Below are 27,280 nucleotides of genomic sequence, written 5' to 3' on the forward strand. Positions count from 1 at the left end.
ATAGACACTATAGCTAGGTAGGTCAGTAGATACTGTTGGTTGGTAGGTAGTTATTGTAGATAGGTAGGTAGGTAGGTACTGTAGATAAGTAGGTAGATATTGTAGATAGGTAGATAGACACTATAGCCAGGTAGGTCAGCAGATACTGTTGGTTGGTAGGTAGTTATTGCAGATAGGCAGGCAGGTAGGTAGGTACTGTAGATAGATAAGTAGGTAGATATTGTAGATAGGTAGATAGACACTATAGCTAGGTAGGTCAGTAGATACTGTTGGTTGGTAGGTAGTTATTGTAGATAGGTAGGTAGGTAGGTACTGTAGATAGATAAGTAGGTAGATATTGTAGATAGGTAGATAGACATTATAGCTAGGTAGGTCAGTAGATACTGTTGGTTGGTAGGTAGTTATTGTAGATAGGTAGGTAGGTAGGTACTGTAGATAGATAAGTAGGTAGATATTGTAGATAGGTAGATAGACACTATAGCTAGGTAGGTCGGTAGATACTGTTGGTTGGTAGGTAGTTATTGTAGATAGGTAGGTAGGTAGGTACTGTAGATAGATAAGTAGGTAGATATTGTAGATAGGTAGATAGACATTATAGCTAGGTAGGTCGGTAGATACTGTTGGTTGGTAGGTAGTTATTGTAGATAGGTAGGTAGGTACTGTAGATAAGTAGGTAGATACTGCAGATAGATAGATAGGTAGGTAGATACTGTAGATAGATTAATTATATATATAGTGAAAAACATAAGTTGTTTTTCTCAGTGCCACTGTAACTTCAAATGGTCACTGCACGAATGGTTATAAGTCAAGGACTACCTGTATATCGGAGAGTGAAATGGGCAGTTTGTGAATTTGATCAATAAAAACATAAAACATAAGGGTTTTTTTTCCCCCACAATACGGGTGGTCCTTGACTTACGACCACAACTGAGTCCGAAATTTCTGTTGCTCAGTGAGACCTTTGTAAAAGTGAGTTTGGTCCCATTTTATGACCTTTCTTGCCACAGTTGTTACGTGAGTCATTGCAGTTGTTAAGTTAATAACGTGCTTGTTAAATAGATCTCAGTTCCCCGTTGACTTTGCTTGTCTTTGCTTGTTGTAAAAACAGTAGCATGTGATCCCCAGATACAGCAACGGTCATAAATATGAGTCAGATGCCATGTGACCATGGGGATGCTGCAACAGTTATAGGTATGAAAAATGATCCTAAGTCACATACTATCATTTATGGTGGATGTGCACATCCGCAAAAAAATATTGGATAAAAATTAGAAAATGGCTGAAAGAGATAATTGAGAGTTATTCCTATTGGGAATATTCCCCACAAAATATACTAAAGAAATATAATAATTCTACACATAATAATGGCAGCAATGAATTGGAATATGCACAGAATTGGAAAAATAACGATATACCAAAAGAGGAAGAAACGAAGGAAGAAACGATAAGGGAAATCTTGGAATGGGCGGAGATGGACAAATTAATGAAAGAGATAAAAGGAAACAGAATATTGCTTAGTATGGAACAAATGGTATGAATGGTTGGGGAGTAGAAACAGTAAATAAGAACGATTGGGAATACGTCGTAAAGCGAATAATGTCAGTAAAACAATATACAGTTATAATACTAAGCATGAAGGATTGCATAAGGAATAAGGGGACTATAAAGATAAAAATAACGTATAGAAGAGTTGGGGGAAAATGAACAGGATAGAAGAACACCGATTTGAAACTTGTAAAAAAAGAAATATATGTTTTATGTTTGTGTTTGTTTTGTTTTTAAAACAAATGGGCCGCGGTGTGGCTCAGGCTGTAAGAAGCCTGTTATTAAACACAGCTGCTTGCAATTACTGCAGGCTCGAGTCCCACCAGGCCCAAGGTTGACTCAGCCTTCCATCCTTTATAAGGTAGATAAAGTGAGGACCCAGATTGTTGGGGGGGGCAATAAGTTGACTTTGTATATAAATATACAAATAGGATGAAGACTATTGCCTTACACAATGTAAGCCGCCCTGAGGCTTCGGAGAAGGGCGGGATATAAATGCAAATAAAAAAAAAGAAAAGAAATAACAATAAAAAATAATATTAAAAAAATAAACTATATTGGAAGCTTTGGAAAAGCAGAAAAAAAGAAAAAAAAAAGAAAAATGATCATGTCATGTTTTTCAGCGCTGTTCTAACTTTGAATGGTCACTAAATGTTGTAAATCGAGGATTACCTAGTGCTGGCTGAACGCACCATTTTATAAAAGGGCAATTCTCCCCACCTTGCAGACTAGGTTTTACATCTACCTGCTGGTAAATAAACTGCTTCCCTGGCATTTAGGTTATTATCCTTCAATGCTTAAGCACTTTAAAAGCTTGGATACGGTGAGTCAGACTGTTGTTCTTGCTCTGAGTAATCGCACCGACAGGATTTCAAAGGAGCTTAGTTATTCTCCTTTGGTACAATTTATCATTATTCTATTCTGTCATTTCCTATTTCTCCTTAGGGTCTCCTTAGGGTGCCGTCTGTCAGGCAGTGCCGACTGGCGACGCCCAGGGGAAGGGCCTTCTCTGTGGGGGCTCCCACCCTCTGGAACGAACTTCCCCCCAGAACTTCGTCAACTTCATGACCTTCAAACCTTCCGCCGCGAGCTCAAAACACATCTATTTATTTGTGCAGGACTGGACTAGAATTTCAATTTTAAATTTAATTTTAACGGGGTTTTATCATTTTAATTGTAATTTTAAATTTTGGCCTATTTAAATAAGTTTTTTAATTAGTTTTTATTTTGTATTATATATTTGTATTTTTATCGGGCTGTAAACCGCCCCGGAGGGAGATAGGGCGGTATAAAAATTCGATTAAATAAATAAATAAATAAATAAAAATATTTGGATTTAAGAAGCCGCCCACTGGCAAAAAAAAAATCTCTAGAAAGCTCCCAGACAACAAGAAAATAAGAAAACAAATTAAAAGTGATGATCGAACAATCCAAAACAACTCGAGTAATGTGCCAGCCAAAGTGGTACCATCCTTGACTTAATTATTCGTTTAGTGACCATCTGAAGTTACAATGGCACTGAAAAAACACGACTGTTTTTCACACTTATAACTGTTAGCGACGCGGTTGTTAAGTGAATCTGGTTTACCCATTGACTGTGCTTTCCAGACGGTCGCAAAAGGGGACATTGCGACGGTCGTAAATATGAGTCAGTTATCAAGAGTCTGAATTTTGATCACATGACCATGGGGATCCTGCAACGGCCGTAAGGGTGGAAAACAGTCACTTTGAACGGTCACTAAACAAAGCATTGTAAGTTGTAGCTGTACTGTGGAGAACCCTGAAAATCCCAGGCCTCTGGTATAAGACCTGAAATTGAAGAACCCATAAGGGTGAGTAGGAAATTTTATTATTTTTCTATAATTCGTATTAAAACTTTCAAGGAAAAAAGGTAACCGACCACAATTGAGCCCAATGTTTCTGCTGCTAAGCGAAACAGTTCTTAAGTGGGTTTTGCCCCATTTTACGACCTCCTTGACACACTTGTTAAGTGAATCCCTGCAGTTCTTAAGTGAGTAACATGGTTGTTAAGTGAACCCAGCTTCCCCATGGACTTGTCAGAAGGTCGCAAAACGGGATCACCTGATACCCCCCCCTCCCCGGGGATACTGCAACCGTCATAAATATGAGTCGGTTGTCAAGCCCTTGAATTTTTGATCATCATGTGACCACGGGGAGGGTGTAACGGTCGTAAGTGTGAAAAATGGGCGTGTCACTTTTTTTTTTCCCAGTGCCGAATGATCACATTTAAACAAATGGTTGTAAGTCGAGGACTCCCTGCATATTTTAACTTCTTTCTCTGAAGTTTTGCCGTCCTCTTCTTCTCCTTTTCCCCGGGGACTTTGCCTGCTTCCTTTCCTTGCACGTTTTCATCGGAGGCCTTGAGTGAAAAGGTCGGCAGCGGAGGAGGGAAGGGAAGAGGCATTGGCGAGAAACTGCAGATGTGGCAAAAAAAACCCACAGCCAGGTTGTCATCCGACACAACGCAACTGGAGCCTCGGCATTGATTTCCCGTCAACTCTTCTCCCAGGGGTTTGGAGCCCTTCCAGGTCCCCATTTAAAAACCCCACCGTTGACCCACTCAACCTTCACCAGGGCTGCCCTGATCTGGTGCAAGGAGGGACTGCAGAGCTGAAGAATTTTGGAACTGACTTGCAACGCATTTTGGAAGGATCCGGATTTGGAAGAATCCAGAAATGCGTAAAGGGACCACATCCAGGGCTGCTGTGGCCTAGAGGTAGAGCTCTTGCAATCACGATCAGGAGGTTGTGAGTTCGATCCTAGGTAGAGGCAGATGCAGAGTCTCCTGCTTGGGCAGGGGGTCGGACTAGATGACCTGCAAAGGTCCCTTCCAACTCTGTTCATCTGTTAAACCTTTGCAGGGAAATCTGAAGGCTGCAAGGAGACAGGGTGCCCCACTCAGTACAGTAATCTTCAACTCATGACCACAATCGAGCCCAAAGCTTCTGTTGCTAAGCTAGACAGTTGTTAAGTGAATTTTGCCCCATTTTTCCACCTTTCTTGCTGCCATTGTTAAGTGAATCACTGCAACTGTTAGTAAAACGGTTGTTAATTGAATCGGGCTGGCGTTCTGACTTGTCAGAAGGTCGCAAAAGGGGATTGTGGGACACCCCCCCCCGGGACACTGCGACCGCCACGAATAGGAGTCAGTTGCTAAGAATTTGAATTTTGATCAGGTGACCATGGGAAGGCTGCAACGGTCGTAAGTGTGGAAAACATTCATAAATCACTTTTTTTCAGTGCCATTGCAACTTCAAATCATTCCTAAAAGAACTGTACAGGGAGTCCTCAACTTACGACCAGAATTGAACCCCAAATTTCCATTGCTAAATAAGACAATTGTTAAGTGGGTTGTACCTCACTTTATTTTTTTTATTTTTTTTTGCCACAGCTGTTAAGGAAATCACTGCGGTTGTTAAGTGAATCGTGTGGTCGTTAAGCGAATCTGGCTTTCCCCATTAAATTTGCTTGTCGGATCAGGTGACGCCAGAACAGTGGAACCGGCATAAATACCTGCCAGTTGCCAAGCGCCCGAAATTCCTGATCATGTGACCATGGGAATGCTGCAATGGTCCAAACCAGGGGGTCTCCAACCTTGGCCACTTTAAGACTTGTGGACTTCAACTCCCAGAATTCCTCAGCCAGCTTTGCTTTGTTGGCTGAGGAATTCTGGGAGTTGAAGTCCACAAGTCTTAAAGTGGCCAAGGTTGGAGACCCCCTGGTCTAAGCAAGTATGAAAAAGTCACTTTTTAATGCCTTCGTAACTTCGAACCGTCACTAAACGAACGGTTGTAAGTCAAGGACCACCTGTGCTTGAGCTTAAGAAACGGGGCCTGCCCCACAGAGATTCCTTTATCACTTTCGGATATTTGCAATCCTTCACCGTCATCAAATCAATCTGGCTTCCAATTTACATTCTTTCCTTGACATACGAAAGGACCAAAGGAGTTGTTTTTTTCAAGACTTTCTTATTTTTTGTTTTGAAGACGTTTCGCTTCTCATCCCAGAAGCTTCTTCAGCTCTGACTGGATGGTGGGGAACGGAAGGATTGATGCTCCTTGCAGACAGCTGGTCATTCGCATCCTTTGAGAGGGTCGTTGAGGCCCCTTGGAGGTTTACCTGTGTCCTCAGGGTCTCACCTGAGTGGTGCAAATGGTCCCTGTAGTCTGCAATTTTTTTCTCCTATTCCCACACCATTCCAAGGGTCTTCATCCCAAATTATATAGCTCAAAGTCCGTAGAGATTCTCAGTCCTCCAGGCCATGGTTGTCCCAAAGGTGTTTTTTTCAGGAGGCAACTGGACAGGATTTTAAGTCTCAGGTATTTGGGGGTTTCCAAGCTTTTCTTATACCCCCTGCTTTCCCGCCATCCGTTCTGAGCTGTTTTTTTTCCCTTCGTCTCTGCTATTCACAATGTTCTCTCGTCTTCCGGACCGGCAAGACTGAACCACAATGGCAGCCACCATTGTGGCCAGGAAAGTTGTCAAATGGAGCGAAAGCCACTTAACAACTGCCTTGCTTAGCAACGGAAATTTCGGGCCCCGTGTCGTCGTAAGCGGAAGACTTGCGTATCTAGTCTATGTGTTTGCGGTTGTGTGGATTGTAGAATTCAAGATGGCGGCACCTCGTTGGCTCTTCTATTGTCAACGATTATTGTTAAGAACAGCCTGATTGATTGAAGACCCAGGTGGGTGGTGGGTGTCTAAGGCTCCATCAGTTAGGAACTGGAGCATCCTTTGTGGCCAGAAAATGCTGCTATTCCCCCCCCCCCCGCTTTACTTCCCATCCTTCTGGAATTTCCATTGGGCCACCCATCCAAATACAAACCCAAGCTGTCTCTGCTTAGCTTCCGAGATCAGCAATGGCCTCCCGGCCTCCCAAAGGACCCATCGCCACCCGAACGGAAAAAAAACAAAAAAAACCACACCTTCCTCAGCAACTTCTGAACGAAATTCCAAATGCAACCAACCCACATGAGGAAATTCCCAAATTGACTTACTCTGTCTCCAGAGCCAGCCGCATTTCAACAGAGCCATCTTTGTAAAGTCTTTTTTTCCTCCACCAAAATATCTGGATCGAATATAAGAAACAAAAACAAACAAAAAAATCCCCAGATGTTAGGAATATTAAACCATCAAGCTGCCCTCCATAGCATCTTCTTGACTTCGAAGCAATTCTCAGAATAATTTGTTTTTTAGCTAGAGCTAACAGTCATGTATTCCTATGCCAGCTTCCGTGAGAAAATCGTGGTCAGAGGGCTGCTAAATATAGACCCAAGACCGTGCCAGCCTGATCTCTCTCTCTCTTCCTCTCTCTCTTTTTTTAATGTTCTTCCTGAATTATCCCCGTTATGTAAAATATTAAAAGGCGGCACAAGAGAGAGATAATTCGTATCCCGCAGTGGGATTTAGAGATTAATGCTCGAATCTGTCTTGATCCGAAGCCCTCTGGGTTTTTGGTTTGGGTTATTTATTTATTTTTTTGCATCAGGGGGATCCAGGAGATTTCTGAAAATTCTCCTTTTTTTTTTTCCAGGCTGGGTTTTTATGCCGGTTTTTGTTTTTTGTTTTTGCAAGCATTCTGGGTTTTGAAAGGCTGTTCCCGTAATGCCCCCTGCCTGGACTGTGTAAACAGAGATCCAGGAACAGAAGCCAAAAGGGAGTAACACCACCCACCCGTTCTCATTCAACCGGCAGATGAAACGAGACTGTTTGAAAACATCTCCTTCTGCTATTCTGCCAGAACCACCAAAAAAAGAAAAAAAAAGAAAAAGAAAAAGAGAGAGACACCTAGCATTTCTGCAACGTGCAAACAGGGCAGACCAAACCGCCACGTTATCATGCCTTACTAAGGCCACACTTGGAATGTTGCATCCAGTTTTGGTCACCGCAATGTAGAAAAGATGTTGAGACTCTGGAAAGAGTGCAGAAAAGAGCAACAAAGAGGATTAGGGAACTGGAGGCTAAAACATATGAAGAACGGTTGCAGGAACTGGGCATGGCTAGTTTAATGAAAAGGAGGACTAGGGGAGACATGATAGCAGTGCTCCAATATCTCAGGGGCTGCCCCAAAGAAGCGGGAGTCAAACCATTCTCCAAAGCACCTGAAGGTAGAACAAGAAGCAATGAGTGGAAACTGATCAAGGAAAGAAGCAACTTAGAACTAAGGAGAAATTTCCTGACAGTTAGAACAATTAACCAGTGGAACGACTTGCCTGCAGAAGTTGTGAGTGCTCCAACACTGGAATAGAATAGAATAGAATAGAATAGAATTTTTTATTGGCCAAGTGTGATTGGACACACAAGGAATTTGTCTTGGTGCATATGCTCTCAGTGTACATAAAATAAAAGATACGTTCATCAAGGTTCATCATGGAGGTTTTGAAGAAGAGACTGGGCAGCCATTTGTCTGAAGTGGTATAGGGTCTCCTACTTGGGGAGTGGGGTTGGACTAGAAGACCTCCAAGGTCCCTTCCAATTCTGTGATTCTGCCTCTTCCCCAGATTTCTACAAGCCCCTAGGTGAGCCTGATTCGCATCCAGACCAGTAAGAGAAAGGAACAACCTCTTTTAGACCCAGCTTTGGAGCCTTTCTGTTGGCTTGAAGACAAACTGGGTCATTGGCAAACAGAAAGGGCTGCCCTGAAAGCGACAAATCAAAGCAAGACCCCGGGGACGTGCAGAAAACCTGCACTTAAGCCTAAGGTCAAGGCCAGAGGTGAAACTGCAGGAGCCAAGAGTCAGGTTTGGGGGCACAAGGGACGCAGGACAAATATTTAGAGGCACATGACAAACATTAGGGGCACAATGTGCGCAAAGGCAGACATTAGGGGCACATGAGAAGTATTTGAAGCCCGAGGGTGCAGGAAAAATATTAACAGCACATGACAACTATTACTTATCCTTCAGGTAAGACTGAAGTCCAGATCAGAGGTGAAAATGCAGGGCAGGACATTTGCTGGGTTGGGGGCACAAGGGGTGCAGGGCAAATATTAGGGGGACGAGGGGTGCATAAGGGGTGCACCAACCTCCGGTGCCCAGGGGTTACCATCCAAGGGAGGAAGGCAAGCAGAGGGACAGGTGCTTGGAAGGGGGCCCCGGGCGCTCTCCAAAGGCGGCCAAGGGAGACTCTTCCCCGCTTTTTCGGGACTCACCAAGGGCTGCTTTGGGCTCCGCGACCGGCTAATCTCCCCCGCCTCCCGTCCCCATTCAGACAACCACCCGCTGGCCACCGGCTGAGGCTGGGCAGAGATGATGCGTAAAGGCGCAGGGCGGGAGAAGGGCAGGCGGGGGACGCCGTGCGCGGTGGCTCTCCTGGAGCCTCCTGAGCTTACCTGGATTCGGGAGCCCCAGGGCGGGCTGCCGCCTCCTCTTCCTCGGCTGCCCCCACCGCCTCCTCCTTCCCCGGGAGGCCCGCGATGGACCTGCGAGCGCCGGCAGAGCTGCCTCCCCTTCCCTCCGCGCCCGCCAGCTGGCGTTTGACGCGGCCTGCCGGGAGCGATGGGCAGGGCAGGGCAAGGCAGGGGCGACGGGGCTGGGCTGGGCTCCACGGGCCGGAGGAGGCGTCCGCGAGCGAGCCAAGCAGGCGGCGGACCCTGCGCTGCGCTGGGCTAGCCTGGACGGAGCGCGCCCTCGCCAGGATGGGAGAGCCGGAGATGGCCAGCACCGACCGTGCGCTCTTGGCACGTGCTCTGACCCATCATCCGCAGCCTGAGGAGGAGGATGAGTCTCGCAGCCGGCTAGGAAAAGAGGGCAGCGCGATTCGATGCTCTGGTTGCGCTTATCCTAATAACAAGGTTAAAAAACCATGGAGATTCTCCGTCCAGGATTCCCAAAGGTGCTTTTTTTCCTCTCTCCAAGAGTCAACTGGACTTTCTGGTTTTCCTTTGAAGACGTTTCGCTTCTCATCCGAGAAGCTTCTTCAACCCTAACCCAACCCTGAAAGAATGCAAATATCCAGCTGTCTGCAAAGGGTATAAATCCTTCCCTTCCCCCACTATATCCAGTCAGAGCTGAAGAAGCTTCCTGGATGAAACCTCTTCAAAGAAAAAAAAAACACCAGAAAGTCCAGTTGCCTCTTGAAAAAAGGCACCTTCGGGACAACAGGGGTAAAAGGGATCTTAGAGGTTTTCTAGTCCAACTCCCTGCTTGAGCAGGAGACTGGATACCTATCTATGGCGGGGGTTTCCAACCTTGGCAACTTTTAAGACTTGTGGGACTTCAACTCCCAGAATTCCTCAGCCAGCAAAGCTGAAGTCCCACAAGTCTTAAAGTTGCCAAGATTGGAGACCCCGGTCTATGGAGATTTTCAAATCTTCCAGGTTTATGGTTGTCCCAATGGCGCTTTTCCAAAAGGCACTTGGACTTTCTTGGTTTTTTTTTTCCTCCTTAAAAAACATCTCGCATCTCATCGAACAAGTCAGAATGGAAGAAGCTCCTTCAAGGAAAAGTGAAAGGCCCACGCATCTTAAATTTGCCAAGGTTGAGAAACGCTGCAATATCCAAAAATTAGCTTAACTTCGCAGAACGTGCTGCGGTGTAACAGACCACATGCATGGTAGTTTTTCTATCATGGGCTGGTTTACGCTGAGTATTAAGTCATGAGCTGGGTTTTCCACACAACGAACCACAAATGATCCAACCCTGTTTTAATTCAGCTAACAAGGCGTTGTGAACTCTTGTCTGGGGCCGTTTTACCTTAATAAAACGTAAATAAGATGTGAATTCTGCAAGGCAGTTCACTTCACAATCTTGAGTTGAAAACTGACAGGGTGAAGAAGCTGAAGAAATTCCTTGGATGAGAAGCGAAAACGTCTTCAAAGAAAAACCAGAAAGTCCAGGCGCTGCTTGAAAAAAGCACTTTTGGGACAACCATGACCTGGATGACGAAGAACCTCCATAGACAGGGGTCTCCAACCTTGGTCCCTTTATGACTTGTGGACTTCAACTCCCAGAGTTCCTCAGCCAGCTTTGCTGGCTGAGGGACTCTGGGAGTTGAAGTCCACAAGTCTTAAAGGGACCAAGGTTGGAGACCCCTGTCCATAGACACTGTGACAATAACTTTTCAGTCTAACAAACACAACAACAAGGCTCTGCACATTGGTAGTTATGCTTGCGAAGAACTCAGTTTTCAATTTCAAGTATTTCTATTTTTGGGATACTCTGATTTTTGTTGGGATTTAGCTGCCAAATATGTTTTAGGGCCTAAGTTTTCAAGATAATTATCAATGCATGTAGATTTGTGTGGTGCGTGATTTGGAACTTAGGGGGAAAAAAATAGTTTATAACAGATGGGAACCCAAACACACCTGTCTTCAAGCTGTTCAAAGCAGCCAGGCCTTGGCTAGGAGCTTTCCAATAAAAGTCATAGTTGCCCCCAGTCTTGACTACTGCAAAGCTCTCTACATGGGGTTGCCCTTGAAAACTATCCAGATTTTTTAATTGGTTTGGAAAGCAAAGACCTGCAGGGTTTTGTGTAAGGCTAGATTTGCACATGGGTCACCTTTCTTGCGGGAGCTGCATTGGCTGCAGATTTGCTTCCAGGTCCAATTCAAGGTGCTAGTTGTTACCTTCACCTGGGGCTAGGTGATTTGCAGGACGTCTACTTGACACATCAGCGTGGGGAGGAAGGGGATATGGAGCCTATCAAGAGGCTAGTTTGACTGCGGTTGCTGGGGTGGGGTGAGGAGGTATTGTGTTTTGTGCTTTGTGGGGTTTAAATTCTGTAAGCTGCCCAGAGTCACAGTGAGCGAGTCGGGCAGCTATACATATTTTCTTAATCAATAAATTCATAAATGAGACACAGCTGCTTTCAATAGTGCCCAGCATTTCTGCTGCTAAGCAAGACAGTTCTTAAGTGAATTTGAATAGAATTTTTTTATTGGCCAAGTGTGATTAGACACACAAGGAATTTGTCTTGGTGCATATGCTCTCAGTGTACATAAAAGAAAAGATACGTTCATCAAAGTACAACATTTACAACACAATTGATGGTCAATATATCAATATAAATCATAAGGATTGCCAGCAACAAGTTATATTCATACAGTCATAAGTGGAAGGAGATTGGTGATGGAAACTATGAGACGATTAATAGTAGTGCAGATTCAGTAAATAGTCTGACAGTGTTGAGGGAATTATTTGTTTAGCAGAGTGATGGCCTTCGGGGAAAAACTGTTCTTGTGTCTAGTTGTTCTGGTGTGCAGTGCTCTATAGCGTCGTTTTGAGGGTAGGAGTTGAAACAGTTTATGTCCAGGATGCGAGGGATCTGCAAATATTTTCACGGCCCTCTTCTTGATTCATGCAGTATACAGGTCCTCAATGGAAGGCAGGTTGGTAGCAATTATTTTTTCTGCAGTTCTAATTATCCTCTGAAGTCTGTGTCTTTCTTGTTGGGTTGCAGAACCGAACCAGACAGTTATAGAGGTGCAAATGACAGACTCAATAATTCCTCTGTAGAACTGAATCAGCAGCTCCTTGGGCAGTTTGAGCTTACTGAGTTGGCGCAGAAAGAACATTCTTTGTTGTCCTTTTTTAATGATGTTTTTGATGTTAGCTGTCCATTTGAGATCTTGCGATATGATAGAACCTAGAAATTTGAAGGTTTCTACTGTTGATACTGTGTTGTCAAGTATTGTGAGAGGTGGAAGTATGGAAGGGTTTCTCCTAAAGTCTACCACCATTTCTACGGTTTTGAGTGTGTTCAGTTCCAGATTGTTTTGGTTGCACCACAAGGCTAGTCGTTCGACCTCTCGTCTATATGTGGATTCGTCATTGTCTCGAATGAGACCAATCACTGTTGTGTCATCTGCGAACTTCAGTAGCTTAACAGATGGATCATTGGAGATGCAGTCATTGGTATACAGAGAGAAGAGAAGTGGGGAGAGCACACAGCCTTGGGGGACTCTGTTTTACAACCTTTCTTGCCGCGGTTGTTAGGTGAATCACTGCCGTTGTTAAATAAGTAACACAGGTGTTAAGTAAATCGGGCTTCCCCATTGACGTTGCTTATCGGACGATGTTGTGTCTGCGCCCCCCGAGCCAGGCCCCCTGCCAGAAAGTGACTTGGAAAGTGAGGGGGAAGGGCCGTCAGGACTTACCTCGGGAGCACCGGCTTCCCTGGCTCAGCTCCAGGAGCCAGAGGCAGGCCAGGTGGAGGAGATAACGAGGCCTCCGTCCCCTGACTCTTTCCCGTCCCGCAGGCCACGCCTCCAGACCCAGCTGATGGCAATCAGGTCTGGTTGGACCCTAGGTTTCGTAGGCAGGAGAGGCGGGAACAACAGAAACGGGTGGGGCAGGCCTAGGAAGTGCTGAGTCATGGAGCCACACCCCACAGGATATAAAAGCAGCAAGGACTGCTGTGCCTTTTGGTAGCAGGCAAATCAACTGCTTGACTAGAGCTGAAGTACTGTTTGTTGACTCATCAGCATCAAGGGAGATAACAGAGACACTTGGCAGACGCTGGCTAGTTTGCTGCCAGAGCTGATAGTGCCGGCTAATTAAGCCATCGCTTGGACGGAGGCGAGGGGGACAGAACAGATGGTCACAAAAGCGAATCACGTGACCCCACGACACTGCAACTGTCACGAATACACGCCAGTTGCCAAGTGCCTGAATTTTGATCATGTGATCACAGGAATGCTGAAGCCGTCGTCATTTTGCAAAATGGGTCATAAGTCACTTTTTTAGTGACATTGTAACTTCGAGCCGTCACTAAATGAACAATTGTAAGTTGAAGTCCACCTGGTATTCTTGTTTTCGTTTTTGTGTATAACTCTTGTTACATTAGGTTATTTCTATACAGTGAGATTTATATGAGATATTTGGCATTCCGTTATTTAAATAACTAGGGAATACTGGAAATAAAGAAGTAGATATTCTACTGACATCATAACCCCCATTAGGGTATGGGGGTTACGAGCATTAAAATTATTTGGCCTTTTCAAATCTATGGTGGCTGTTTTGACCAATTTGAACCCATTTTCTGAAGCTGATTGAGAAGTTGGCACAGGAATTAAGCTCCAGAAGAAAAAATGCTATACATAATTGATTCCCGCACATGCTTTCGCCTTTTTTTATGTACTGAAAGTTGTGCACTGTTTATAAATTCCTACATCACTGTGTGCGGTTTTAGAGCCCACAGGGAGAATCAAAATGACTCTGCAGGAAAATAAACTAAAGGTAAAATTTCAGCCAAGCCGAATTCTGTTCTTGAAAAATAAATATATGCAATGTTTTTGCCAACCAGGTAGAAATTATTTTGTCTTTTCTTGGGTTGTTACTATCCCAGTCTGATGGCTTGATATCCACAGGATTTCTTAGTGGTCTCCCATCCATACACAGGTCCTCCTCGACTTATGACCACAATTGAGCCCAAAATTTCCATTGCTAAGTTGTTAAGTGAGCTCTGCTCCATTTTAGGACTTTTCTCGCCACAGCTGTTAAATAGAATCACTGCCATTGTGAAGTGAGTATCCCAATTGTTAAGTGAATTTGGCCTCCGCATTGACTTTGTTGGTCAGTCGATCACAAAATGGGATCATATGATCACCGGACACTGCAACGGTCATATATGTGAGTGAGAAGCCTGTGAATTATGATCACGTGACCTTAGGGATGCTGTAATGATCGTAAATGTGAAAACTGGTCATAAGTCATTTTTTCAGGGCTGTTGTAACTTTGAACGGTCACTAAACTAACTGTTGTAAGTCCAGGGCTACCTGTACTGAGGAAGCCAGCCAGAGTTACTGAAAAGTAAAAAGAGCTGCATATAAATTTAAGAAATAAAAAAATAAAAATGAAGCTCAGTTCTGGTTGACTGGTAAGTTTGGGCAACATCAGGCAGATGTTTGCTCTCTGCTATAGCACAAATCATTTTATATATTTTAAAATATCATCATATCTGAATATATCTTAAAAACGTATTTTTTTAAAAAAAACACTCAATCTGAGCTGGTGGCAGAGGCAAAATTCTCCACCTTTTTGCAGCTCAGATATAACTCGACTTGGATCCAAGATACCAAATAACAAGAGTGGGAAGGGGCATCGGAGGTCATCTAGTCCAACCCCCTGCCCAAGCAGGAGACCCACATTCCATTCCAGACAATCTCTTCTTAAAAACCTTCAGTGACGGAACACCCACAACGTCTGGAGGTAAGACGACTGTAATCCTGGTTTTTCTCTGGATTCGCTAATTGTCAGATAAAAATGGCTGAATTTTCACGGCTAAAACATGGAACGTTTCCTTTTGCACCCGTGTTTAGAAGCCATGTATACGCACAGTTCATTCCAGGTTCACAAGACACACTCAAGAGCCCAGTAAAGGAGAATATTTGTAGCTCAGGGTTGAAATGAAGGTTCCTTGGTGCTTTTCTGAGCTCGGTGATTTTCTTGCAGATTTTTCATTACCCAACTAGGTAATAGCATCAGTTCTAGAAAGGAGTGGGGTTTGCAGAAGAGGGGAAGAGAACTGTGGGCTCCTTGGTGCTTCCTGAGCTTGGGTTGTTTTCTTGCAAACCTTTTATTACCCAACTAGATAAACACCATCAGTGCTACTGATGATCCTGCAGCACTGATGATGTTACCTAGCTTGGTTAACGAGACGTCTGCAAGAAAGCAACCACCAAGGAAGGACCCGCCACTCAAGAGCCGAATGGATGCACCTCAAGCTTAGGTTAAAATGCTGCTCGGAGTTTGCCGAAGCCAGAGAGGCTCCCGACTACATCTCCCAGCAGGCTTTGCTCTCCCGACTACATCTCCCAGCAGGCTTTGCCTTGGAGCGGGCAGCGGTGGACGATGGGAGTTGTAGTTCAAAGCAGTAAAGGTGCCCTCGTTCGCTTCCACACCGCTCTCGGGAGGAAAAATGCTCTTATTCCGTGGCTTTTTTTTTGGGTTTTTTGCAGGGTGTTGAACACGTGTATGCAAAGAGCCCTTTCAGACGTGCGCAAAAAAAAAAGCGATCGGTGCTAACCCTCTCTGCAAGAGCTCTGTGCACGTGCGAAAGGGCCCTCTGGATACACGTGTCGGGGCGGCCGTCGAGAAACAAGCCGGTCGGGAGGAAGGCATGCATCCCTCTTGCAACGTACCCTCCGGCCCCACCGTCCGCAGCCGGCAGGGATGTCCTCCCCGCCGCTTTCTTGCGCGCTTACACGCAAGAAACATCGTGAGAATACAAGGACCAAGCGGTTAAGCGGATCTTCGCTGGTGGAGAAATAAGGCGGGCTCGCGGGGAGGTTTGGGCTGCCGTTCCCATCATCCCCAGCCAACTCGGAAGATGATGATGCTCAGTCTATCGAGGAAGGCAAAGGCGGGGTGGGGATAGAATTGGGTCCATCTTGGCTATGTCTCCATGCCTGGAAGCTTTCAAGAAGAGCCTGGACTGCCAGCTGTCTGAAATGATGTAAGGTCTCCTGCTAGGATGGGGGGGGTTGGGCTAGATGACCTCCAAGGTCCCTTCCAACTCTGTTATTCTATATTCAATGGAATGAACTTGCCTTTGGAAGTTGTGGAGGCTTCATCCCTGGAAGCTTTCAAGAAGAGCCTGGACTGCCAGCTGTCTGAAATGATGTAGGGTCTCCTGCTAGGGCTTGGGGCTGGACTAGATGACACCCAAGGTCCCTCCCAACTCTGTGATTCTATATTGAATGGAACGACTTGCTTTCAGAAGTTGCGGGAGCTTCATCCCTGGAAGTTTTCAAGGAGAGCCTGGACTTCCAGCTGTCAGAAATGGTGTAGGCTTGGGTAGATGGCGGGTTGGACTAGATGACCTCCAAGGTCCCTTCCAACTCTTGTTATTCTCTTATATACTCATCCCAATTTTCTATATATTCCCACGAGCCGCATTACTTGCTTTGGCTAAATTCCGCACACAACCGGGGCTAAAACTAACCTTGGCTAGCTGGGGAGAGCGGGAGTCGCATCCACACGTGTCTCGGAACCCGGATACCTAAAAAAAAGTGGGGAAAAAAACCCAAAATCCTTTCGGGGTTCCTCCCCGCCCCCCCTGCCTGCACACCCCCTGCCCTGAGCCGGCTGCACGCCCACAAGCCGCGAAGAGCCCCGACCCGCGAGCCGCTACCCCGGGAACCGCTCGGAGAGCCTGGATTGACTTGGCGCACTACAACCCCCAGCAAGCCCCGCGCGGACTTCCTGCCTACGAGCCTATACGGGGGAGGGGAAGAGCCACTTGGGCGCCTACCGTTCCCGGCATGCCTCGCGGCCGGGTCTTCCCCTGCCGCCGCCCCCTTCCGGCGCCGCGCGGGCTGCCGGGAGTGGTAGTTCTGCCGGGGCCTGCTGTAACGGTTCGCCCAGCGGCGGCAGCAGCAGCTGCTGGCGGTGCCCGTCTTTCCCCTTCAGTCGGGCGGCGGCGCTTCTCCCCTTCGCACCTCCGCGGCCTTGCTCGCTCGCCGCCCCCCGCCGCTCCCGGGAGGGGAGGCTGGAGCCGAGGACCGGCCGGCCGGACGCAGACCGAGACGGCGCCCAGCCCCGCAGGTGGGGAGGGGCGGGGGGGGAGGAAACTCCGCGGGGGAGGGGGTTGCAAGGGGGGGTGCGGGGAGGGGGTCGGGGGTGGTGCAATAAGGGTCTGTGGACCCCCCCTTTTCATTGCACGGGTCCCAAACACGCGAGTCAGCGCCTGCTCGTGTGAACGGGGGTGGGGAGAGAGAGAGAGAGCAGCCGACCCGGGTCGAGCCCCTCGTCTTGGGAACCGGCGGGGCCGACCCGGGGTTTGCAGGAGAACCCCCCTCCCTCCTTTCCCTCCTTGACCTTGAGGGGGCGCCGCCTTTTGACCTGCCTCGCGGGTGGGGTGTTTTGTGCAATGCACGGGAAGCCCGACTGGGGTGGGGAGGGAGGGATTGGCAACCACACGTCGGAAGATCTTTGCAAGCCGATGCCCGTGCAAAGCTGCCTCGACTCCCCCCCCCGCCCCTCTCTTTCCCCGGGGTGCATTCCCACAATCCTGTTTTGCAGCCCGCAGGGGACGGGGCTGCCGTCTGAATAGCTGCAACACACACACACGCAAGCACCACAACACACGCACGCACGTGTGCGATGCAACGGCCCGAGAGGTGCACGGGAGACACGTAAGAAAATGCATGCGCGTGCACACGCAGGCTGCCGCTGGTCTGAGAGAGGTGCGCGCGCAAGGGCATGCACGCGCGTGCACGCGGCTGAGAGGTGCGGGAGACCCGCACATGCACGCACGCACCACCACGTATTTTTAACCTGTGGTGCAAAGTGGTGGTGGCACGAATGCAATCAATGCTGCCTGTGATGCGCATCGCCCCTTTTTGGAAACTGCAGGGCTTTTTCCCTGGGGAGAAGTCTTGGGGTGGGGGAGGGGCCCATGGGGAGCAGCATTTGGGGATTGTGGTGGGGGGGGCTCCAATGGCAAAGAAAGAAGAGGTGGTCTGGAGCCAGGAGCCATTTTTGCAAAAAAAAAAACCAGTGCCCAGCCTGGGCTCCTTTGCAAGGAATTCTTGGTTCTGGGCCGCTGTGTGTGTGTGTGGGGAGCATGGAAACTGGTATTGGGGGGGGGCACAGAAAGAAACCTTGATCTGCCCAGCATTCAAAAGACCCTGTTATTAATTAATCTAAGGGCTATGCGTGGCTGCTAAAATCAGACCAGCGAGTGTGTGTGAAAAAAAATGCTCACAACAGCACCATGACATGCTCAAAACTTAACAGCATCCTTGTTGAAAGAGAGGTGTGTGTTTGTGTGTGTTTGTGTACCCGGTTCATTTGGAGCTTTTATTATGGTGGATCAAGAGAGGGTTTGCAAGAGAGGGGCACCAATGAGGTGGCAGAAATACGGGATATTATGGGAGGGGGCAAAAATGACGCTATGCCAGCTCGATTTATAGAGGAAATAAATAAGAGTTGAATTCAGAATATGGTGGGGGAACTTTATCGCTACCCGCTCAGAAGTTATGGACAAATATGCGTATAGTTTGGGTTCGGAGGCAGTGGGCCTGTGGGTATTACACACCCATCATGGAGGGGGCACGGACAGACGGACCCCCATCTGGCAAGAGCTGCGGAGGTAGGTGCAAACTTGCCCCTTAGGGCCAGGAGGGTTAAATTTACACCCACCCACCCCAAAAATCTGCTCTGTGGAATTTGCAATGGCCAAAAGACACCGTCTGTGAGAATTGGCATACAAAAGGATTAGCTTTTAAAGGAATTTAGAATGACGCTTCGGTTTTGCCGCACGGTGTGATACATAAGCCAAATTGGATGTTGTATATAGCTGGCAGAAAACGCGGTTAGATGGGCTGTAAGATGAGGGCCAATATCTGATTGTTATTATTATTGTTATTATCTTCATATCGGCGATGCTGTGCTTCAGTGGTTAGACATTGGCTTCTGAATACATGTCCTTAAACATGAATAGAATAGAATTAGAATTAGATTTTTTTTATTAGCCAAGTGTGATTGGACAGACAAGGAATTTGTCTGCGGTGCATACGTTCTCGGTGTACATAAAAGAAAAGATACGTTCGTCAAGAGTCGTAAGGTACCACACTTAATGATAGTCATCGGGAAACAGTCGATAGAAATCTTAAAGATTCATATTTTATGCTGGGTTTTTCTCCCCCCCCCCCAGTCCAGGTGAAACATCGATATATATTGCAAGCTCGTGTATGATATGCCGTGATGCTAAATAAATCAATAAATTCCACGGATGCAAAACGCAGGACGCGTTCTCGAAAACGTTTTTAATCCGGCGCTTTTTGAGTCGGGAGAGCAGAAACGGTTTGGGGGCTCTGCAGGTTTTAGGGGGTGGGTGAGCGGGTGGGTCGCAGGCCGCAGATCGGCGTAATGGGGCTTCCTCCATTTGCTGGAATGCAAGATTTATTTTATTTTTTTAAAAAAAACCTGACTGGCTGTGGGTGATTGTGGATGCCGTAAGCAGCCACGGTGGGAGAGCAGATCTAACCCGAGCCCGATAAAATATTCAGCGACATTAATTTTTCTGTCGCGAGCGAAACGGTGCAGAGAAAAAACACCCTTCCTGCAAAATACTGCCCCCCTTCCCAATTGCCTTTAAAACAGGATTGCTTTTTAAGAGTTGGTTTATTGGGATTGCAATAATAAGGGTAATTAAGCTTATCATTGTCCCGCCTGGATTAATGGTCCTGCATCCATTCATCTGCGTAAACAGAGGAGTCCGGAAATGCACAATTCATTGGCAAAAGGTGTGTGTTTCCCCCCCCACCCATCTCTGTTTTTTCTTTCTTTCTTTCTTTTTTCTATTAGCTGTTCGCTCTGCCCTCCCGTGTCTTTTGGCGATAAGCCTTCGGGTTACAGCTCATATATCCTGTTGATTGAATTTCGCCCAGAAGGAATTTAGTCGAAGTGTCAAATCAGGGGAAAATAAGCAGGTTGAGGTTTGATTTTTTTTTCTCCTTCTCCTTCTTCTCCTCCTTCTCCTCCTTCTTCTCCTTCTTCTCCTTCTTCTCCTTCTCCTTCTCTTCCCTTCTCTCCCTTCAGACAAAGGCAGGTTGTGTGAAGGAAAGAAGAGGGAAGGCAATTCGCATCCATTCTGTGCCTTAAGCAGAATATGATCCTCGGAGGTGGGGGCTGCGGGTGTCCTTCACCCCCTTCCTCAGAAATTCTGATGGAGAAAAAAAACAACAACCGGATGGAGGAGTTTTAAGGCAGCTTTGAGGAGGGAGAGCTGCCGGCTGCTTGGGATTGCTTGTCTCCACCGGCCACCACACCCCGGGCAGGGGGTCTGGTGGAATTGTGAAGTTGGCTGCTGATTAAAGGAGGGGAGTGGGGATTAGAGATGGGGGTCCGTTTCCCCAGCTCGGAAGCCTTCTGCCACTAAAATGCCTCCTTTCCCTTTCATTAACGTTTGTTTTTAAGGTTTTGGTGGTGTTAACGTGGTGAGCTGGCTGGAGCTGCCCGTGAAGGGACATGGGTGGCAGATAAATGGACGGATGGATGGTAGATAGATATAGATGGATGGATATGTATATAAATATAGATGTGGATGGATGTATATGTATATATAGATATAGGTATAGATGTGGATGGATGGATGGATAGATATAGATACGGATGGATGTATATGTATATATAGATATAGATATAGATATGGATGGATGGATGGATGGATAGATAGATATAGATACGGATGGATGTATATGTATATATAGGTATAATAGATGGATGTATATGTATATAGATATAGATATGGATGGATGTATATGTATATAGAGATATAGGTATAGATATGGATGGATGGATGGATAGATATAGATACGGATGGATGTATATATAGATATAGGTATAGATATGGATGGATGGATGGATGGATGGATAGATAGATATAGATGGATGTATATGTATATAGAGATATAGGTATAGATATGTATATGGATGGATGGATGGATAGATATAGATATGGATGGATGTATATGTATATGTATATATAGATATAGGTATAGGTATAGATATGGATGGATGGATAGCTATAGATGGATGTATATGTATATAGATATAGATATGGATGGATGTATATGTATATAGAGATATAGGTATAGATATGGATGGATGGATGGATAGATATAGATACGGATGGATGTATATGTATATATAGATATAGGTATAGATATGGATGGATGGATGGATGGATAGATAGATATAGATGGATGTATATGTATATAGAGATATAGGTATAGATATGTATATGGATGGATGGATGGATAGATATAGATATGGATGGATGTATATGTATATATAGATATAGGTATAGGTATAGATATGGATGGATGGATAGATATAGATGGATGTATATGTATATAGATATAGATATGGATGGATGTATATGTATATATAGATATAGGTATATTTATTTATTTATTTATTTATTTATTCGTATTTATATACCGCCCTATCTCCCTAGGGACTCAGGGCGGTTTACAGGCAGATAAAAATACATATAGATACAAAATAAAACATCCATTAAAAAACTTATTCCAAATAGCCAAATAATTAAAAATAACAGTATACATAATAAAACCCATTAAAACCAATTTAAATTTAAAATCTAAAATCTAGACCAGTCCTGCGCAGATGAATAGATGAGTTTTAAGCTCGCGCCGAAAGGTTCGGAGGTCCGGAAGTTGACGAAGTCTATATAGATATGGATAGATATAGATACGATGGATAGATATAGATACGATGGATGGATGGATAGATAAATATACATATGGATGGATGTATATGTATATATAGATATAGGTATGATATGGATATGGATGGATGGATAGATAAATATAGATGGATGTATATAGATATAGATATGGATGGATGTATATGTAGATAGATATATATAGATATAGGTATAGATATGGATGGATGGATAGATATGCACATGGATGGATGTATATGTATATATATAGATATAGGTATAGATATGGATGGATGGACAGATAGATATAGATATGGATGGATGGATAGATATACACATAGATGGATGTATATGTATATATAGATATAGGTATAAATATGGATATGGATGGATGGATGGATAGATATAGATGGATGTATATGTATATATCGATATGGATGGATGGATTACAGAATAAATTACAGATTACAGAATAACAGAGTTGGAAGGGACCTTGTAGGTCATCTAGTCCAACCCACCCACCCACCCAAGCAGGAGACCCTACACTATTTCTGACAGGTGGCAATCCAGTCTCTTCTTGAAGGCTTCCAGTGATGAAGCTTCTGAAGGCAACTTCTGTTCCATGGGTTGATTGCTCTGTCAGAAAATTTCTCCTTATTTCTTGGTTCAACCTCTCCCTTCATCAGTTTCCATCCATTATTCCTTGCCTGGCCTGCGGGTGCTTTGGGAAACAGGTCAACCCACTCTTCTCGGTGGCAGCCCCTCAAATGGATTCATACATACATACATATACACACACATATATACTGTATATATATGGATGAGTAGATAGATAGATAGATAGATAGATAGATAGATAGATAGATAGATAGATAGATAGATAGATAGATAGAAAAAAGGCCTTTCATTTTTAATATCCAGTTGGAATAAAATAGAATGGAACATGGAGAATAGAACAGAACAGAACAGAATAGAATAGAATAGAAGAATTGAGTATAGGAGTAGGAATAATTGGAAGGGACCTTGGAGGTCTTCTAGTCCAGCCCCCTGCTTAGGCAGGAAACTCTACACCACTTCAGACAAATGTTTGTCCAATCTCTTCTTAAAAATCTCCAGTGATGAAGCACCCACAACTTCTGGAGGCAAGTTGTTCCACTGATGAATTGTTCTCATTGTCAGCAAATTTCTCCTTAGTTCTAGTTTGTTTCTGTCCTTGATTAGTTTCCACCCATTGATTCTTCTCCTGCCCTCAGGTGGTTTGGAGAATAGCTTGACTCCCTCTTCTTTGGGGCAGCCCCTCAAATGGATATATATATATGCATATATATAAATGGATGGATATGTAGATATAATAGATATGGATGTATGGATGGGTAGATAGAGATAGATAGGTAGGATAGATAGGTAGGATAGATATAGATAAGATAGATAGATAGATAGAAGATAGAGAGATAGAGAGATAGATAGATGTGAGAGAGAGAGAGGGACTGCTATCATGTCCTCCCTAGTCCTTCTTTTTATTAAACCAGACCTACCCAAGTCCAGCAACCATTCTTCATATGTTTTAGCCTCCAGTCCCCTAATCATCTTGGTTGCTCTTCTCTGCATTCTTTCCAGAGTCTCGACATTGTTTTTACAAAAGGCCCCAGGCTGCATAAAATGCCCTCGTCCGTTTTTTTTGAGGCTTTTTTGAGACTGAAAATCAGTTTTCAGCATTTCTGTACCTTCTATCCTTTCCTTGTAATCTTGCTTAGAAGGGGAAGTCCATACGGGTGTTCCTCGACTTACGACCACAAATGTACCCCCGAATTGCCGCAGTGGTCGTAAGCGTGAAAAATGGTCGTAAGTCATGTTGGAACTTTGAACGGTCACCAAATGAACTGCTGTAAGTCAAGGACTACCTGTAATGGCAGCTCATCCAGGGCAGTGTTTTTTCCCCCAATTCTGGCAGCTTGCAGATGTGTGGATTTCGACTCCATGCCTCTGCAAGCTGGGTATTTTGGGAGTTGAAGTCCACGCATCTGCAAGCTGCCAGAATTGAATTGCTCTGGGGTTTTTGGATGGTTGTGGGTGGGTGGTCTCTCTCCCCCCTTGTTCAGTTCCCCTCGCTTCCCTTTCCGATTCTTGCAAAGACCCCCGGAGCATTTAAAGAGCCCCCTTCAGACGCCTCTTCGTAATCCCCCCGCACTCCATTAAACCGTTTTTTAAGAGCGATAATTCCATTTTGTATGTTCTAATAAACCTAATTATTTCAGCTCCAGGGGAATACCCCCAGGGCACCGGGCTCGGCTCTGCGGCGGAGAATTCCTATCGCGTTATTACGTGTCACATTTGGGGAACATCACCAAGCGGAGCCCCAGGACAGACAAAATAATGGCCCCAAAAAACGGGAACGTTGAGAGGGACTTTCCAGAATCTCAAATTAGATTGATGCCTTTGATCTTAATTGGGAGAATGTAGTGTAAAACAGATCGTGGAATAAAAGTATGGAATTGTCATGGGATGTTAGCCTCTAAATCAGGCCCCAGGAGTGGTTTCATTTAAGGACCGGAGATGGATGCTATTGGATCAGAATCAGCAGAGCTGGGAGGCACCTTGGAGGACTTCTAGTCCAGCCCCCTGCTCAAGCAGGAGACCCTACACCATTTCTGACAGTTGGCTGTCCAGTCTCCTCTTGAAAACCTCCAGTGATGAAGCACCCACAACTTCTGGTGGCAAGCTGTTCCACTGGTTAATTGTCTTCACTGTTAGGAAGTTTCTCCTTAATTCTAATTGCTTCTCTCCTTGATGAGTTTCCATCCGTTGCTTCTTGTCCTGCCTTCAGGTGCATTTGGAAAATAAGTTGACCCCTTCCTCTACTTTGTGGCAGCCCCTCAAATACTGGAAGACTGCTATCATCTCCCCCTAAGTCCTTCTTTTCTCTGGACTAGCCAAACCCAAATCCTGTAACCGAGGTGTATCGTGTGCAGGGTTTACTTTCCCCCCAGTTGGCAAGTGGATGTTACAAGGTGCGTACAGGTAGGCGAGGACTACTTACAAAATGTTGCAGGATCCATTGTGAGTCGGTCACCGGGACCAAAGGTTTATTCTTCCAAGCGTCTGGACTCGTAAGGGAGCCCACCCTCAGGGAACGTCTCTCTGTCCACATTGTGTCCCCTGGACTATTCTACGCGCTGTATTTCTTGTTGGTGTTTCCAGTGGGTAACTTTGGAGTAGGAGGGGGAACCGTCTTCTGAAGTCAACTAGAACTTGACTAGAACGCGACGTCTCCTGGTGATTGGCCCAAAGTCACCCAGCCAGTTTTCGTTCCTAAGGCGAGACTAGAACTCACCGACACCTGGTGGTTGGCCCAAAGTCACCCAGCCAGTTTAAATTCCCAAGGTGGGACTAGAACTTATAGTCTCCCAGTGATTGGCCCAAAGTCACCCAGCCAGTTTTCGTTCCTAAAGCAGGACTAGAATTCCCCGTCTCCTGGTGATTGGCCCAAAGTTTTTTAAGGGTTATTCTTAATATTGTATGTGTTTGTGTTTGTATTTTATTTGGTTGTTCACCGCCCTGAGTCCTTCGGGAGAAGGGCGGTATACAAATTAAAATATTATTATTATTATTATTATTATTATTATTATTATTATTATTATTATTATTATTATTATTATTATTATTAAAGTCACCCAGCCAGTTTTTGTTCTTAAGGTGGAACTAGAATTCCCCGTCTCCTGGTGATTGGCCCAAAGTCACCCAGCTGGCTTTCATGCCTAAGGCAGGACTAGAACTTACAGTTTCCTGGTGATTGGCCCAAAGTCACCCTTGCCTATGGTTGGTCTAGAACTCCCACCCTCCTGGTTTCTTGCTTGGTACCTTAAACCGCTATGTGGCAAACCATAGTTAAACATTTCCCCCCCCCCCCAACTCAGCACTCCCAAAATGTAGTCCTTTTCAAGCGTAGTTCTTGGATTCTTAAACTGGGCTCGGGAACAGATAGGAAGCCCGTCGGTTTTCCTTAAATGCAGAAATGTCTCGTAAATGTCTAGTAAAAATCCAGACAACCAAAGAATAAAGTGAGCCCTCAACCATTGCAAATACAACAACGCTAGGGAGACACATTTTTGCCCTTGGAGGGGATATTCTCCCGCACATCACAAAGGGAAGTAATAAGATGGAGGCCCGAGCCGCAATTTCCCAGCAATTCTAGTAAACGATCGCTCCTCCATCGCAGCCTCTCCGCTGCGGTAGACGGAACAATAAATACACAATAACGTTCTTTTTTATCTTACGAGAGCCGCTTAAACGGGTCGTTTGTTTTTAACGACGGTGCGATCCACAGGGCTCGTAAATGCCTCCGATTTTATTCTCGTGGAAATAGCGCTGCGTGTTTTAAACTCGGAGGTCTCCTGTCGCGGTAGATTTCTGGAGGGTGCTAACTACTGGAGCCTTTTCGTTTCCCAGATGGGGTGCAGGGGTTCCCATAGGGCTGGATAATTACCTTTCCACCCAGACTCTGGGCCTTTGCAGGGAGCTGCCAGGTGTACCTACCTATTCATGAGAAGGTCTGCGATTAAAAGCGCTGTGCTGGTTTGGAAATCCTTGTCGCTTTCGGTCTTGTGGAGCTCAAGCCAAGTGTCATTCCCCTGTCGGAGTCTGAATCCGAAGGGGAAGAGGAACGGCTGACAGAGAGTGAGAGAGGGGATCCGTTGGCTGTGGAAGAAACTGGGGAAGGGCAAAGCCTGGCTGGGCAGAGCAGGGGAGAGGTAGAACAAGGGAGAGGGGGTTCAGATGAAGACCAAGGCCCACCCGCTTCTCATCCCAGGCAGCGCAGGGAGGAACGGAGAAGGGAGCAACGTGGCTTACGAGGGAAGAAAGGGACCAGATCCTCTTTACAAGGCACAGCTGCTGATGGAGTTTAAAAGGAGAGGCAAATGGGAGGGACGGTTGTCGGGGACAAACGCTGAGTTTGTCTGGTGTTTCTTTGAATCCTGGCATCCTCCCAACGGGTTCAATTTATTGTCGCGCTACTATACTTGTGGAATTCCTTATTTTGCTTGCCTGCTGGTCTTGCCTTCTTAGATTTTTAGTTGGAAGTTTTCTGCTTACAACATTTGGGGCTGAAGTATTGCCAGCCAAAGATTATTACAGGTTGGTGGGAGAGCTCTCTCTCCAGGCCGGAGAGTCGAAAGGGAAATTGGGGGCACAGTTGTTGAGAATAAAGGGACTCACATCGGTTCTCTGGCTGTGTTGCCTTTGTGTCAGGCCCCGGGTCATCACACCAAGGCCGCTGGCAGCCAAAGTCACGTTGGATGACTTCCCCAGCCTGGCATCGTCGAATGGAATGGCACTTGCCAGTTGTAGCAACAGAAGTGAATATTTGTAGCTTGGGGTTGAATTGTGGGAAGGTCTGTGGGGACGTTTCATGGCCCAACTAGGGAACATCATCAATGCTAGAAGGGAGTGGGATTTGTGGACTAGAGGAGGAGGAGGAGGAGGAGGAGGAGGAGGAGTGGGATGACTGGGAGGGTCCTCAGTGCTCTCCGATTTGCCATGTTTTCTTGCAGACGTGTCATCACCCAACTAAGTAACATCATCC

The 27,280-nt window shown here is 45.7% G+C and overlaps 2 protein-coding genes across 5 annotated transcripts in view; one reads left to right on the plus strand and one right to left on the minus strand.

The window, feature by feature from the left end:
- The window catches only part of PLEKHB1 (pleckstrin homology domain containing B1), a 38,788-nt gene extending 22,251 nt beyond the window's left edge, over nt 1–16,537 (minus strand). For 3 of the 4 annotated variants that reach the window (XM_058185409.1, XM_058185407.1, XM_058185410.1), the window contains exons 1-2: nt 8,897–9,042; nt 6,564–6,634 (exon numbers count right to left, since the gene is read on the minus strand). In XM_058185409.1, coding sequence (XP_058041392.1) covers nt 6,564–6,600 — 37 coding nt within the window. In that variant the 5' untranslated portion in view covers nt 6,601–6,634; nt 8,897–9,042. Of the gene's footprint in view, nt 1–6,563; nt 6,635–8,896; nt 9,043–16,449 lie in introns of those variants that run through there. The other variant, XM_058185408.1, reaches the window with a different exon arrangement.
- FAM168A (family with sequence similarity 168 member A) overlaps nt 8,981–27,280 on the plus strand; it is a 66,863-nt gene continuing 48,563 nt past the window's right edge. The window contains exons 1-2 of the mRNA XM_058185086.1: nt 8,981–9,335; nt 16,691–17,051. Of these exons, the coding sequence (XP_058041069.1) occupies nt 8,981–9,335; nt 16,691–17,051 (716 nt within the window). The remainder of the gene's footprint in view (nt 9,336–16,690; nt 17,052–27,280) is intronic.

This window comes from Ahaetulla prasina, chromosome 5, assembly GCF_028640845.1.
Source record: "Ahaetulla prasina isolate Xishuangbanna chromosome 5, ASM2864084v1, whole genome shotgun sequence".
NCBI classification, from domain to species: Eukaryota; Metazoa; Chordata; class Lepidosauria; order Squamata; family Colubridae; genus Ahaetulla; species Ahaetulla prasina.